This window comes from Corvus cornix, chromosome Z (genome assembly GCF_000738735.6).
Source record: "Corvus cornix cornix isolate S_Up_H32 chromosome Z, ASM73873v5, whole genome shotgun sequence".
Lineage (NCBI taxonomy): Eukaryota > Metazoa > Chordata > Aves > Passeriformes > Corvidae > Corvus > Corvus cornix.
Window position 1 is genome coordinate 33245032 of NC_046357.1, and position 16468 is coordinate 33261499.

At 40.4% G+C, this 16468-nt stretch overlaps 1 protein-coding gene across 2 annotated transcripts; it reads left to right on the plus strand.

Annotated features, from left to right (window-relative positions):
• Positions 1–413: 413 nt before the first annotated feature.
• NFIL3 (nuclear factor, interleukin 3 regulated) lies at positions 414–14885 on the plus strand. Of its 2 annotated transcripts, none has more exons than XM_039567179.1 (2): positions 414–525; positions 10904–14885. In XM_039567179.1, the coding sequence occupies exon 2, from the start codon at positions 11096–11098 to the stop codon at positions 12467–12469; it is 1374 nt and encodes a 457-aa protein (XP_039423113.1). In that variant the 5' UTR covers positions 414–525; positions 10904–11095; the 3' UTR covers positions 12470–14885. The 2 variants fall into 2 exon arrangements, with proteins under 2 accessions (XP_039423113.1, XP_039423114.1); XM_039567180.1 differs by lacking the exon at positions 414–525 and adding an exon at positions 2239–2304.
• The last annotated feature ends 1583 nt before the right edge of the window (positions 14886–16468 follow it).

A 16468-nucleotide genomic window follows, 5' to 3' on the forward strand; every position in this document is an offset into this window, starting at 1 on the left:
GCGGCAGCACGGGGCGGGGAGGCGGAGCTAGGGCCCCGCCGCGCCGGAGCGGAGCCGCCGCGCCCCAGCGGGCGGAGGCTGCGCGGGCCGAGCGCCCCCCAGCGCGCTGCCGCCGCGCCGGTTACGTAAGCGCGGGCACCCCCCGCGCCGCCCCCCCGCCCCCGCCGGCGGTTATGCAATCGCAGCACACAGACCTACTGTACCGCGCGCCGCCCCGCGCACCGCCCCGCCCCGCCCCCGAGCGCTCCCATTGGCCGCCCTCCGGCGGCGCCCGGCGCCGATTGGCCGGACGCGCCCGCCAGTCACGGCGCGGCGCGGCCGGCATGCGGGCTATGAGCCCCGCGCCGCGCAGCCCTGACCTACTAACACACATCCCTCCGCGCCGCCGCCGCGCGCTCCCGCCCGCCGCTCCGCTGCGCCCGCACGGCGCGGCACAGCACTGCGCCCGCTCCGCTCCGCGTCGCACCGCCGCCCGCCTCGCCCGAGCGGGGCGGGGGATGCTCGGCGCTCCGCGGTGCGCTGCAGGTAGGAAGGAAGGCGCGCGTACAAAGTTGGGGTGCCCGCCCGGTGCTTCGCTGTAGCTTCGGGCGGGGGTCGGCTGTTGCTTAAGGCGAGCCCAGCCGGCTCCGGCCGCCCCGGGCGGGGAGGGGTCCGCGCTCTGCGCGGCGGCGGGCGGCTCGGCGGAGTGGTGGCGGCGCGGGAGGCAGCCCGGGAGATGCCGGCCGACGGCTTTCCCTGGCAGAGCGTGCTCGTTCCTAGCGTGCCGCGCTGCCCCCCGCGAGTCCCCGCAGCGAACCCCGGGCAGAGCCGCCGGAGCGGCTCTCCACGCGTTGCATAATGTGCTGGCGGGGAGCGGAGCTGCCGCGGCGGACGCCGTGCGGGGCGGAGGGCTGGGTCCCGGGCAGCGCCAGCCGTGCCTCGGCCACAAAACCACCGGGAGTTGCTGCCGGAGCCCGCCGGCCAGACCCAGCCGTCTCTCGGGCGTCGTGGGGGCATGTTGCCCGCGGGCAATCGGGATCAATGGCAGCGGCCCGGGACCGGGGCTGCGGTTGTGTCAGCCAGCCCTTTCCGTCACTTTTTGTCGCTGTTTTTTAGGCGCTGCGGGACCGAGCGCATAATAGTTCCTGGAAATGTTGCATTATGTAACCACAAAATTTGCTGGCAGCCGGGCTGGGAAGAGGGAGCTAATTATGCGATTTTATAATCTCCCTACAAAGAAACTAGGACAATCTCTCCCCGAAAAAAAAAAAAAAAAAGCCCCCCAAACCCGTAACTGTAACAGGTTTTGTTAAAGTGTGTTTATTAAGGGAAGTAGACAACTGGGTAAGTGGGGAGGCGAGGCGCGCTCGCCGGCTGCGTGCCGGGTGCCTTAAAACGAGATTTGTGTTGGGTCTATATTTAGCCCCTTCGCGTTTTAGCAATTGTGGCTTCATGTGCTATTTCTGGTCTTTTCTCCAGAGCCGTGCGTGTGTAAGACGTTCGAGGCATTTGCTCGGATTTTTAACTCCACGCCTTCAGAGGCGTTTTAGATCAGGCTGTATTTTTAGGGAAGGCGTTTCGCCCAGACGCCGTGCCATCTCTCCGGTACGGTATCTCAGTGGGGGGGAAAAAAAAAAAAAAAAAGAAAAAGAATTCAAAAAAATAAAACGACAAACCAAAACAAACGGGAACAGCTTAATTTAAGGAAGATAGGCGTTTACAGGATATCTCAGCCGCGCTGGACGGGAGCGGAACAACCGTCCCGGCCGTGCCCTGACGGCCGCGGCGGGCTGGGGGCCAGGTGCCGCCGTCCCCCCCTGGGGCAGCGGAGCCGGGCTCCGGGGGCGGCCGCCGGTAGTAGGTCAGTGTGACAGACCCGGCGGGCGGGGGAGCGGAGCCCGACGATTCCTCCTCGCCCACCTTCCCCTCCCTGAGGCTCGCGGGGGTCGTCGCTGCCTCCCTTCCCCGGCGGCCGGCGGGGCGCGGCGGCGGCGGGCGAGCGAGGGCTGGGGGCGCTGGCGCTCCCCTTCAGCCCTTTGTTCTGGGCTGGGGCGGCGGCGGCGGGGGGGGCGGCGGGCTGATAGCGCGGGGCCGAGCGGGCCGGGGCCATGCGCCGCCGGTCACGTAGGGGGCCGCGGGGCCGAGCCGGGCAGCCTTTGTGGCGGGGCGCGGTGTGGGGCCGAGCTGCGGGGAGGCGGCGGACGCCGCCTCCCCGCAGCTCGGCCCCGCACCGCGCCCCGCGGAGCTTCCCCACCCCGCTGCCCATCACCCCCCTAGTCCCACCGTCGCCTGCAGGCAGGGATCGTCAGACAAAGGCCCTCGCAGGTAGGCACGAGATGGGCGTTTTCGTTCGTTTCTTACGTAACGAGCGACAACAACATCATAAAGGGGGGGGAAAAAAAAAAAAAAAAAAAAAAAGAAGAAAGAAGGAAATAATCATCATTGCCCAATTCTGTAATTTTTTTCCCAAGTCACTTCGGCGTCGCAGTGGCTGTATGTTTTGTATTCCGGGGCCAGCTTGTGCTGTGTCCTCGACGGGAGTGTAGCTTGAAAGTTGCTAGCTATAACTTATCTTTCAATATGAGGTGATTTTTATTTTTTTAATTTTTTAAAAAAATTTTTTGGTGGCTAAAACGGTTCTCGAATAGATCAAATCAACATCCCTGTGCTTCTGACCAAAAACCTCCCAGCTAAGTACCCCAACCACGGGCTTTATGTTCGTTGTACCAGCTGCAGGAAGTCGCAGCAAAGTATTTAAAAAATGTAATATTCTTGGTAACTGCATAAACTTTTCTGCTACTTGATTGTTGGGGCCAAGTACAGCCTTGATAGTGGGCTCTTTTGGAGTTACTGGTGTGCTAAAAACAACCCTATTTTTTTTCATTGTCCTTGTAACGTGAATGATTGCACTCAGTTTCGTTATGTTTGCTCCGTGTGTACACAACCTACTTTGAGTTATCATTGCCCTCCTCAGTAATTAATTAAATCCAGAGCCTCGTTTAAAATATTGCACGTGCATCGCTTTTATGGTCCTTATTCAACCAAAATGTTGACTTTGATGGGAAACTTGAATGAATAAGGATTTGGTTTTTTGGCCCAAAGACATGATTTAAACCAATAAGATCAAGGACTACTGATTAGGGATCGTTAATAACATTGGCAGTAACAGTTATTGTTACAAAAGTTCTCAAATTACAGATGTCTTTGACTGTTAAAGTGCTAACATGCTTTGAAATATTCTGCCTCCACTTTCATTTACTTTATATTTTTAACTCATGCTCCAAAGGACTCTTAACTAGCTTTTAAAATATCCCGCTTCCTGGATTTGTATGCAAAGCCTCAAGTTTCTGCTGTTTTGGTGGGAGTTGTTTTGCATTTTCTTTTGGGGTTTGGGGAGGGCTTTTTTTGTTTGTTTGTTTGTTTGGGTTTTTTGTTTGTTTGTTTTTAAGAAACTGATGTGAAGGTGTCAAAAAGCTAAGAGTCTTTGCATGGGCAGTATGAACTTACATGACCTCCACACAGATTATCTCATCTTAAGAAGGAACAGTATTTGCCTTATTTTGGATGAAATTTGTAGAACATACAGACATTCTTTCTGTTGAAATAGAGTCTAAGGAAGATATCAGTACCATGCTGCTTTTTCCCAATCCTTTATCTTGAAATAAAACTCTTAAATGAAATAAACCTTTAACTCATTTTAAATTGACTTATTTTAACAAATAGTTATGCAAACTATCCTTATGCAATAGTTTTTTTCCAGCCGGCAATCTTGCTGCTGTTATAACATCACTGTGATGCAATAATATGAACAATAAAATCCTCTGTTTGAGTCTTATTACACACTGTTAAGCAATGTATCTGACTCATCAGCTTAATTGACTCTTCTAGGTGACCTTGCCATGATCATTATAGCCAGTTATGAGATATAAATGTGCTTAGGCTATGTAATAGAAAAAAAATGCAAATAGATGGCCAGTTCCTGCAGTCCATTCTAAAAGAAAATGACAATTGATTTCTGTGTTAGTATTTTACAGTATTAAATCATTACCTTACTGTATTTGAAAATATTTTTTTAGTAGCTACAAGATAATGTAACTGTCTAATACTGATGATAAGCATGACTGTCAAAAATAAGATTGTGTAAGCAAGGGAATACTTGGTCTTGACTAAAAATGTGATAGAAGCAACATTACTAAAAAACTGTATTAGAAGGTAGATCTGAAATTAATCTAAAGCCACCTTAGATACCCTGTTTTTTCCTGATACACTTGTTGAATTGGTCCATGTCCAAAATAGCATACTATGAGACTGAATTTCATTACAGATATTAAGTAAATCTATATTCTATCAGGAGGAATGCCTTATTTAGGACATGGCTTTTTTCCCTCTCTTGAGTTGCTCCACCTTGGTGTAATTTTCAGTCTGTCCTGCAATATTTGAATGATTAACCAGTTTTTGCTACAGAGGTGTCTGCACAACAGCTGACAATATAGGTGCCAGTGCTGCAAGACATCTTTTTACAAGTGGAATGCAACCCACCAAAAAAAATAATGCTCAGCATGGGCAGTGGTCTGGACCATCTCACAGAATTGGAGCTCTAAAGATTGCTATTCCTCTGCTCTGTTTGCAGTGAGTGGTAGATAACATTTTACAGCCAGTGTTTTTTTTAATATTTACTTCAGTTGTTATATAACAAGATGCATGTTTAGAGCATCAGCTGGGATTAATTGACATAATTCTGCTGCCTTTAAATAGAGCCATATAAATTTAGGTCAGCTGAAGGTCTGCTCCATGCTTGGCATTTTAAGAACACAGTTCAATAATAGAAAGCTATTTGTTGTCAGAATAATTAATATTTGATTTTGTGGGCCTTTTTTTTTTATGGTTTGTAACTAAGGGAAACATGAGGTTGTATTTCCAGAACATGGTTGCTATTAAGTTATAGCTTTTTGCAGTCTAGTTCTTCCTGCTGTCAAGTAGCTACTGAAATGAGAAACATACTGTCATAGAACTGTAACTTCAGTAACAGTTGTTTCTCTTGAGGTTTTATTAAAAATACTGGAAAGTGATGATATTTATTAAATTGCATATTTACATGTGCATACTATACATATTATATATATGAAATTAAATATTTACTATATATATATATATATATATATTTCCTTCTCAGTTTTAAATTTTTTCCTGGTGCAATTAGTAATATACTTAGATCTTGTTTTTCACCATTTAAACCAGACCTTGTTTTGGGAAAAATGAACAGATCTAGCAGAATCATACTGGCTTCATAAGGAAATGGAAGAAAATATGGGGCAAATTTGCACCTATTGAGCTTGACTGACTTTTTTTGAACAACAGCTACCCTTAACATATGTTTTGTGCTCTCCAAATACTAATTGTATTTGTGTCATTTACCTTTGGTAAGCAGGCTGCACTTTAAAGAGTTAATTTGTAGTTAAGATAAACAGTAACTTAAGTAATTTTTCTAACAATGAAAGCCTTTTGTAAAAATTAGATATGACATCAGCTTTGTGGCTACAACGTGGAGTCAGATAATATGAATTTGCAATAGTATTTCAAGTTCCATGATAATCCTACTCATCTTTTCTTAAATTTGATTGAACAGTGTCATAATAAATGATTTCTGATGGGCCCAATGGAATATATTTTGTGGACATATTCCATTTTTTTCTTTCAATAACACGATCAACATTTTAGCAAAAGTGGGTCATCTTGTACAAAGCTATCATCATCAGTGTTCCACTGACCTAATTACACATTGGTCCTGAAACAGTAAGCACTTAAGATGTCCATGAAGTTGTAGGAAAAAGACACTGTGTACAGGATCAATAGTTGTGCATTGTTACATGTTATTGTAGCATATTAATGGTCCTTACGTGTGTTACTATGTAACAGCAGAAATTGGTGGTAATGTTTGTATTGTAAATGCTTTTCCCCTTTGTGACCGTGGATAAGCATAGCATCGTAGCATAAAATGCAGTCACCTAGGTTTTTTCAAGAAGTTTTAACTTCATTTGTTCTACCCTCTGGCCCACAAATCTGTCCGAGGAATATCACTCTTCCAGAGTAGTCAGCATTCCTTTTCTTTAACAGGAACATAAACTTACGAACTGTTGTCAGTAAAGGGCAAGAAGAAGTATGTTGAAGGATTTCAGTGGAGATTGGAAATCCTCTCTGTTGGAGAGGATTTCTGAATTATAATAGACCTAATCATAGGTGCAGAATTTTGTGGCATAATTTTTGTCTGTGGAAAGTAGTAGAGGTAGAGTAACTCCAAAATTTTTCAGCAGTGTTTAGGGAGGCTGTGCATGCACCACCTGAGCTTAAACTCAGCTTCCTGTCCCACATGTGCAATGAGAATGATGTTTTTTCTGTGCCTCATAAAAGTAGTGAGATAGATAGCAACTGTTTTTAGAACACTTCAGAAGATAAAAGTGCAAAGTGTATCTTTCAGTTTTTCAAAATTTGGAATGCAAACTGGTGGAATCTATAAAGAACTTCTATAGCAGCTCATCTGGTATGTAGCCAGATTTTCAAAATTGATAAACTGGCAGAATGGTGGCAGTAATATAATTAATGATACCTATTCAAAACATGGACAACAGCAACTAAAAGTAAGCAGAGACATCAATACGAGCACAATTGTTTTTCTAGAGTGTGCCAAATAGTGGTGGTGATGATAGAGGCATCTGGTTTTTTTTCTAAAACAAGAAGCTATACCTAATTTTTATTCCGTTTTTTAAAGGACTGATATATATTTTTTTCATAGACACAATGATACAAAATTGAATTGTGTTTGAGCATCCAATGCTAGAAATGGGATTTCATTTAGTTTGATAGAATCACTGTCAAAACGCTAGAGCTGTAGAATTAAACAGTCATTTTATCCTAGGATATGTTTGAAAGATTATGCTTAGAAATGGCATGAATTATTTTGCTAAGTATAAATAAAAACGTGCAGTTATTCTATGGGGAAGCTTAGGTACATGACGAAGTCCACATGCATTCCCTAAAGCAGACATGACTTATGTAATTAAATTACACAGAAGAAAGACTGTGGCCCTGTCCTGCAACCTTTGAGACCTTTCAGTTATTATTACAGTGAGAATACAAAAATCCCCGGGATCAGATCTTGAATGTGCTATGTTGTCACTTCAGTATTTTTTTTAAGTCCCACAAATAAATTAATTTTTTGTGATTTCTGCATACATAATTTTTTGCTTCAATAGCATGAGTCCTATATAACAGTCTCATTAATACTTGGATCTGGGATTGTATTCTGCTTCTGTTGAAGCCAATGGCAAAATTGCTGTGGGAGCAAGACTGGCTCTGTAATTAAGTTAATAGGGTCGAGTGTTATTACATTGTAGAATTGGCACTCAATGCCATTAACATCAACCAACCAAATGTTGGTTTTATTACACTTTATGAGGGAGTGATAAAGCAATTGAAAAATTAGTCATAAGGGAAAATATTGGAATTTGAAATGTAGTCAGAGGAATCATTACAGTTCATTAATTTATGTGTAAATACTCATGTTTTCCAGTGGAATTATAAAATGCAAGTAAAGTGAAGTGAAATGGCTGGTTCCATTGAAGGCATGTTGCCATTTTCATCAGATGGAATTTAATTTGTTTACAGACTCAGCATTGGGCTGATCCACATGTAGAAGTATTCATAAACAAGGGTTTTGACTCCTGTTTGTAAATTCCAGTTTACCATAATATTCCAGTTACCATAATAAAAGTGCTCGAGCAATATAGAAAGAGTTAAAGATCTATTGTTGTTTTGTTAATTCACTAAAGTAATGGCATTAGGTCTAACTGCATGGAGAGCAAACCCATATGACTATGTCAGTGGGTTACATGTCTGTCTCGACAGCTTTACTGATGGACTCTGGCAGAGAGCAAAGTTGAATATTGCGTGCAAAAACACGGTCATTTTGGTACATGCTTAATATTTGCTGTAGATTGCATGCTACTTAAGTTCTGTTTGTTTGTGCCAGGAACAATGTGTACAGGAGGGAGACTGGCCAAAAAGGGAGTTAATAGTGCTACAGTGAGCAGATTGGCCATTCCAGTGTACAGTCTGCAGATGTCCTATGGAACAAGGCGCATGAACTCTGCAGGTTATTGGGCTAAGTGCAGCTCAGTACCAGTGTTAGGTTTGCTGGTGGATATTTGGACATGCAGCCGAGTTTTTATCCATCAGTATGGTCCTATTGATGAACTATGTCATTAGTCGACACTCATTTAGGAAAAAAATCAATCCGCAATCCAAAAACTTTTTGCTAATTATTATTACCATTTATTAGTATTTTTCCTAGACCACAATGTTGGACAAACACTGAAGTGGAATAACTTTGAGCTGGGCACCATACAGGAAGACACAGTCTGAATTCTCATCCTAATAGAGTCTTGTTCAAGACTAAACATTGCTTTTATATCATGTTGAAATAAAAGATGGGAATCTTATAGGGAGAAAAAAGGTATTAAATCTGTGTAGGCATGGGTTTTTTTCTTCTAAAATATCCAGTGGTTCTATAAGTACTTCCTTGCTGTTGCTACCAATTCAAGCAAGTATAGATGTTCTAGGGTATATGGAATATACATACATATATAGTGTAATAATAGTGATGATGTATGCGTATTCATGAGTGTTTTCTGGGAGAACAAACATTTGGGTTTAAGTGTAGCTCTCTAGTATTGTTCCATAAGAGCTCTGAATTGGTCAGGACATGAAATTTCACAGAAGTTGTTTTGAACACTTTTTGCTTAGGTGAGAGTTGGCAGAGATACAGATGCTAAGAGACGAGTGATGATTTCATACGTATTCAGTACATGATACACTGTTTCCTGCTGTGTGCCATGGAAGGTGTTTGCTACTGGTACAACTGAATAGAGTGATTGCAGTGTATCAAGATATTAGGGATCGGCAAATGTGTGCTCCCAGTTCCACAGGATAATGAAATAAAGTCACAGTATTCTGTTAATGTAAAATGATGTTACGGAGACTGAATATTCTACTCATATGACAAAAGGTCAAGTGGTCTTTTTTTTGTTTGTTTGTTTTACACTTTCAGCAATGATTTTTGAAGTGTTGAGTTGCACTAGGGTTAAAATTGTATACCTATCAATTAAATAATTGATTACATGTATCAGTAAAATGGACAAAATATCTATACATGTACTTCAGCAAATCAAACTGTACTGAAAGTTTGGACACACAGATGTTGCTTTGTTGTAGAGTTCATTTTTTTTGTTTTGAACCTGATCCAGCTCTTGTCTATCTTGACAGAAAGCTCCCTTTTGACTCCACTTAGAATTTTGGATCAGGGTCTAACTATGTAACTGCTTGTGTATTAGAGGTATATTTCTTCTTTTCAAGCATGGCAATTTGTGGTGCTGCTTTTCCACTAAAATATTAGAAGCTGTCTTTGGTGTGGCTGACTTCTAACTATTTTTCATTAGGTCTGTATTATCGAAGACAAATAGTTACATGTCAGTAATTAACCATGAATTTTAGGAAATTCTACTTAGTTGTTCTATTAAATGTGTTAATTTTTTCATGACAGAAGAGTTGGCATGGTTTGATGGCACAGAACCCAGCTTGAAACCTTGGTCTTTATGACCCTGCTTAATTGTTACTACATCACTCATTCCACTTCGCCTTCTGGAAAAGACAAGAGAAACTGGCAGAATACAATTCATTAATTCTTTTATAACTTTCTTGACTGCTAATGTTAAAATTAGTTTCATTAGTCATTGTAAAAACAGTCCCAGTAAATAGAGACATTAATCTGAAGTGGCTGATTATTTAATTTTTTTTTCTTTTTTTTTTTGGGTTGTACAGACAAGAATGATTGCTGACTCAATAGTCAGTTCTATAAAAGCACTTGGCATACTACATTCATTTTACCAGGAACATAACTGACTGTGGAAAATGATATACTGAGAAGCTGTGTCTAAGATCAAGACCAAATGATCTTAGGAGAAAAAATATTTTTGCATTAAAAGGGGCTAAATAAAACAAAGGCCAATTTAAACTCCTAAGTTCAAATTTAATGATTAAAATCTCTGAAGCTAAAGGTTAAGCTAGTTTTTCTTTGTTAATGGTAAGACTTCTGGGTCTAAACTTTTACTTCAATGAAAATACTGTTTAGTGGAGGTGCCCATGCCTCAATGGTATTAAACTTTGACATAATAAGACTATTTGTCAAATGCAAGTTTCTAATTAAATGTTTTTTTCAATACTGTTTTTAAAGGTTTTTTTGTAAGATGTAAGAGAAAATTACAATTTTTTGTCAATATTTTTTAATCATTAGGTACTTGCCCAAATGATGTGTGTGAACTTGCTAGTTTGAATTACTATGATGGATACAATGCTTAATAGATATAATGGATAGTGGTGGTATTTTAAGACAATAGAAAGCCATCCAGCTTCTCAAAATCAGCTTATGTTATTTTTAATCCATGAAGGATCCAAATATATTGCATTTCTAAGTCATACACCACACCTGTTTTCAGAAGAGATGCTTTAATGTGGAACAGGATACTTTGCAGTGCTGCTCATCAACGTGCTTGGTGTTCTAGAGTGTTAAGTGTTGGTGGTTTTAGTTTGGCTGGCAATATCATGTAAGGTTCTGTGACAGCATTACTGTAGGGTCAAAACTCAAATATTTTTGAATTGATTTTTCCTTGGATCATATAATATTTGTTTTGGAAGCAAATCTGCTACCTCTAGGTATATCATGAAATTTAGAATATCAGTTGTTTCAGTGTTGAGCGGTCTTCATATTGCAGCAGGTTTAATGAACCAAATGCTGGATTTAAACTATTGTCAAAAGCTACTTTTGCGTGTCTAGCAATTCCTAAATAGTAATAAAATTCTCTCTCTATTTCAGGTTTTTAAGAAGATTCCCATTGAATCTACTAAGAAATTTTGTTCTAGACGGAACTTCTGTCTGATATTATGAAAGAAAAGGAAGAATGTGCGTGGATTTAAAATTACTGTATTTATCGAGTTGTGGAGTGAGAAGTACTGCGGAGATAGCTTGCTCCGTTGCATACTGTAGATCTTCTGCAAATTGTTTCTGATGCAGCTGAGAAAAATGCAGACCCTTAAAAAGGAGCATGGACCTGTTGACACAAGCAGCAGCGTGGACAAAATCATGGTACTTAAGTCGACCTTAGCAGAAGTATCTGAAGAATTGTCTACAAATGAAGATATACTTCTTACTGAAGCAAGTAGTGGAAAGAGCAAATCTTCAGCTTGCCGGAGAAAGCGAGAATTCATTCCAGATGAAAAGAAAGATGCTATGTATTGGGAGAAAAGGCGGAAAAATAATGAAGCTGCCAAAAGATCTCGTGAAAAGCGACGACTGAATGACCTTGTCTTAGAGAACAAACTAATTGCACTGGGAGAAGAGAATGCCACTTTGAAGGCAGAGCTGCTTTCGTTGAAGTTAAAGTTTGGTTTAATTAGTTCTGCAGCCTATGCCCAAGAGATACAGAAACTCAGTAGCTCAACAACTGTGTATTTTCAAGATTATCAGAGTTCCAAATCAAATATTAACTCATTTGTAGATGAACATGAACCATCTATAGTTGGTAGCAGTTGTATTTCTGTCATTAAACATTCTCCTCAAAGCTCAATGTCTGATGTATCTGAAACATCAACTGTAGAGCATACCCAACCAAGTCGTATACAAAGCAACTGTAGAAGTCCCGAAAATAAGTTCCAGATTATAAAGCAGGAGCCCATGGAATTAGAGAGAGAGCCAAGAGATGACAGAGGTTCCTATAAAGCATCCATATATCCAAACTACATGGGAGCTGCCTTTAATGTGTACTCACATTCTCCTCCTCTCTTGCAAGTTAATAGGTCCTCCAGTAATTCCCCAAGAACATCAGAAACTGATGATGGTGTAGTTGGAAAGTCATCTGATGGAGAAGACGAACAGCAGGTTCCTAAGGGTCCAATTCATTCTCCAGTTGAGCATAAAAATGTTCATGCAACAGTTAAAGTTCCAGAAGTGAATTCTTCAGCTTTGCCTCACAAACTTCGAATCAAAGCCAAAGCCATGCAAGTTAAAGTGGAAGCAATGGATAATGACTATGATGCAACGCAGAAGTTGTCGTCACCCATTGACATGTCCTCAAAAAGACATTTTGAGCTTGAAAAACATGGTGCGCAAAACTTGGTGCATTCTTCTCACACTCCTTTCTCGGTTCAAGTGACTAATATCCAAGACTGGTCACTTAAACCAGAACTCTGGCATCAGAAGGAGCTCAACGTTAAAATTCAGAGCGGTTGCAAAACTGGAGTTGTTGAAATAAAAGACAATATCTACAATGTCTCTGAGTCAGAGAACCTCTATTTGAAGCAGGGCATAGCAAACTTATCTGCAGAGGTTGCTTCACTTAAAAGACTTATAACTACACAAATCTCTGCATCAGACTCTGGTTAATTTACTACTGAATAAAGGCTTATTGTTTTAAAGGATGTCATTTGCAGTAGATCAATATGTTTTGTATGATGCTGAATTTTCACTGGACTTGTGATGTCATTTCACTGTAATGTTCACATAATGTCTGATTGGTGTCTTTTTGTGCACAAATTATTATGAAGACTAGGTTGTGCTATGATCACTATGCCTTGAGTATAGTCAAGTAGCCTGTACAAAGGCTGTATATAGTGAACTTTAATTTCTTTTTGTTCTACTACAAAGCGTGCAAGTTACCAGTTACAATAAAATATTGGTGACAAATATAGAACATCTACTCCAGTTCAGTTGACTTTATGAACTTGTAAATAAGTTGTTAGTTAAAAACTGGGTTTTTTCTTACACTGTGCTCAACTTCACTTACATTTTTGGTTTTTACAGCCTAACAACCAAATTACAATTTACAACATGTGTGATCCTTCTGGCCACCTTTTTCCTTAATATGTTTTTTAGAAGAGAAGTGAATATTTATAAATGAAACAGTACCAATTTATAGCCTTAGCCTTCTTTAACTTATTTGTTAGTAGAAATTAACCAAAACCCCTGCAAATTCTAACCCAGTAACTAATATCAACAACCTTTTTTTCTCCTTCAATCTCAAATGAGACAGTAATGAGTTTCCTGAATGTTTTAGTGTGACAAACAATTTTTCAATATTATAACTTGGTGTTTTAGGTGAAATTAGTTAAGTCAGATTTGTGCATCTGCAAAGTTTTCAGAGCCTTGCAGTGACAGAATTGGACAGCACCATCTCTGCCAAGGGGTGGCTTGCATCTGCAAGGGGTGCAGGCATGGAAAGTCCACCCCTCTTGCATACCAGCATTCTGTCCATGGCAGACCGTGGGCCACCTGTAGATGAAGTATAAGGCTACTGGATTTGTAAACTCTGAGCTCAGCTAGGTAAATACTTACACAAAGGCTAGGCAATAGCAGTTGCAGAGTTAGAGGAGATCATCTGCTATTTTAGTTCCCAGAATGGGACATAATGCAATTATGCATGAAGTCTTGCCAGCAATTTGTCCCTGGTTTCAATGGCTTAATTAACTGAACTGGAATACCCTGGCTTGCTAAAGGGCATTTTGCAAGAACTTCTCAAATGTAGAATAGAGACTATGTGATGAACTACACAAGCTAGACACTGCTAGCTCCTTACAACTTATGCAGATGATGAGTTCTTCACTCAATGACTGGACAGGGCTGTGGTGCTCTTTGTCTTTCAGAAGAGCCATTGAACCATGGAGTCTAGAATTGTATCACATATCCTTGGTTTGGCTTACCAAAATCTTCCATTTTAAAATTAAAAATAATTTATAAATAGAGCATAAACTTGGCAGAGGTTCTTTTCATGATACTTCCCCCTTCTTTTAGCATACTAATAAATCAGACTAACAAATAAGCTTTTCCTGAAAAGGCTTTTTATTAATTGCCATACTGTATAATGAATTGAACCTTTCCATAGGCTTAAAATACTAATGAACAAAACAATATGTAGGTATTGTTTTTTTAAATTCATACTTGACTTGAGTGAGAGGAAGTTTGTCAATTTTTTGGGGATATGAAGAGGAGTCTGAGTCACTCCTGATAGCTCTGAAGCTTGGTCCAGCAGTCAAGGCAATGGCAGAACTCCCTGATGTCAGTGAGGACAGGATTTGATTCTGTGCCTTTTCAGGAGCTGATGATTTAGTTGTGTTCTGGGAGGATCTTTGCACAGAAATCACTGGTACTTTCTGAGCTTTTTTGAGCCTTCTAACTGCTGTGCTGTATTTGTGGCATTCAGAGTTGATAAACTGCTATTCTTTTTTCATGCCTTAATAATACAATAGACCCCATAGCTGGGCTCTGTATGTATTTGGTAATTAACATAGATGACATTTCAATGTTACTGAAAATAAGCTCAGGATTATTGCATGAAATGTAAAAATTTGCATTGAATGATGGGGATATGAGACATGAGGCAGTGATTGCTACTGTCTCCTTGCTTGCTAAGTATCTTCTGTAAGCAACAATAAAATTCTTTAAATATTTTGCATATTATTTATCACATGTAATGTGTTCAAAGAGAGGACTTAAAACTCTCAGTGTTGCCATCAGTGTATGCCTAGATCTATTGGTTTTCTTTTCCATTTCTTGTTAGAATTGTTTGTCATAATGGAAGAATGTTGTCCTCTTTCTAGCTCATTATATATTTTGTGTATCTGTTTTGTGCAATTAATACTTAACAGTAATGATGTAGTTAATTTGTTGAAGGATGTCATTGCAAGAAAGTTATAGCATGGAGCTTAGGAGCACAATCAGATGTTATTTATACTCCCTTTATACCTTAGTGTTATGCTTCATTTGAAGAAAGAAATAAATAATTTGTCTTTTGTTCAAAACCAGATCTAACCTACAACATGCTTTTCTATTATGTTCATCGTCATAGTTTAACACAGGGGCATTATCTTAAGATGATGACAAATCTTCCTGTGCTGAAGTTGCTGTTTCTCCATCTAACACCTGAAATATCTTTCACATACCTGTTAAAGGTACAAACTGCAGGAGTGTGGGCGGTACATGCAAAGCCCCGCTATTGGCTACAGTTGCCAACCCTGAACCCCTCAGCTGCAGTAACTGTTGTGTAGATGGCCTCCTCACCCGGAGCCCTCACTCTCCTTGCCCATCTTCAGCCTGCTTCCCCTTGGGGTGTGAAATGGGAAAGATGGAGTGTCACCCTGTGGGGCGGGGAGGGAGAGATGCAGTGGGACTGCCCTGCTCCAGCCTTCAGCTGGTACATGGTTATGTAAGTGTAGGACCAGATAGCTGTGCTCTTCCAACCTGCCTTCCTGGCACTGCAGGAAACAATCAGCCTCCATGGAAAGAGTATCCTTGGCTGGTCATCTAATCTCTCAGCTGGGCATCAGAAGGTTGGTTTTGAGCAAAAAATGGGCTTTATCTAAGTGTGTATAAACTGGCATAACATCCTCTAACTTAAAAAAACTCTTGTGAACTCAGCAAGTAACTGACAAAACAACATGAAACATGGCAAAAGGGGAATCTTTCTCGTTTTAGTCTGTCTTCCAATGCAAGTGTTAAGGAAGGCCACATGCAGAAACTGGTAACTTTGAGACTTAATATAAATTCTCATTTATGATAATTGTTAGTGTGAAGGGTTGCATAGAAAGTTTTAAGAAAAGTCTGAAAAATGACTGTTAATTAGCAAGATAAACTTTTTCCTAGTGATATCAACTAGTGGCTAATTAACACTGTGAAGTGTGAATACAGCTCCTTTGTTAAATTTGCCTAACTTAATTATGTATAAACACAGTAATATAGCCTCATGTTCTATCAATGCCAATATTTTGATAGAGAAGTGAAATTCCCATACATATACTGAGCCCAAACATGATTTTCTGAATACTCTCAACTTTCTGCCTTCAGTAAAAGTTATATATTGCATGTGATATTTAAATTTTATTAGTATTCTGTACAGCCAAATATCCCCTTGTTCATGAATAGGAGACAGGTAACTGACAATTCCTGATTATTGTTCTCTCATTATTTTCTCCCTAATGTCTATTTGAGCAGCTTATGAGACCAAAAACGCATCTGTTGAACCTAAATGCAAAATTGTGCAATAAACACATTCCTGAAGTTTGGTTAAAACACCAACTTCTAAAAATCTTTTCTACTTGCTAGTACATAAACATGCTGTTGAAAACTGTGTACAATGAATTTAGCAAGAAACTCAGAGAATCCAATTAATATGGCCTTTATTATTACCTTATTGTTTTAAAAATACTTTTATAGCTTATTGCACAATACAAGATTGGTAACTACAAAAATACAACAAAAGAATTTTTGGTATTTCTTGCATAAGAACAAGTAACACATATTGTTCCATTACAGTGACAAATCCAAAGTTAAAAACAGTAGGCAGAATCCTAGGGCTTTTAACTCAGTGTTAAGTTCTACTTCCCTTGATGA

Excerpts from the sequence above, each read along its gene's own strand:
- NFIL3 (XM_039567179.1), top strand. The coding sequence starts at position 11,096 with ATGCAGCTGAGAAAAATGCAGACCCTTAAAAAGGAGCATGGACCTGTT.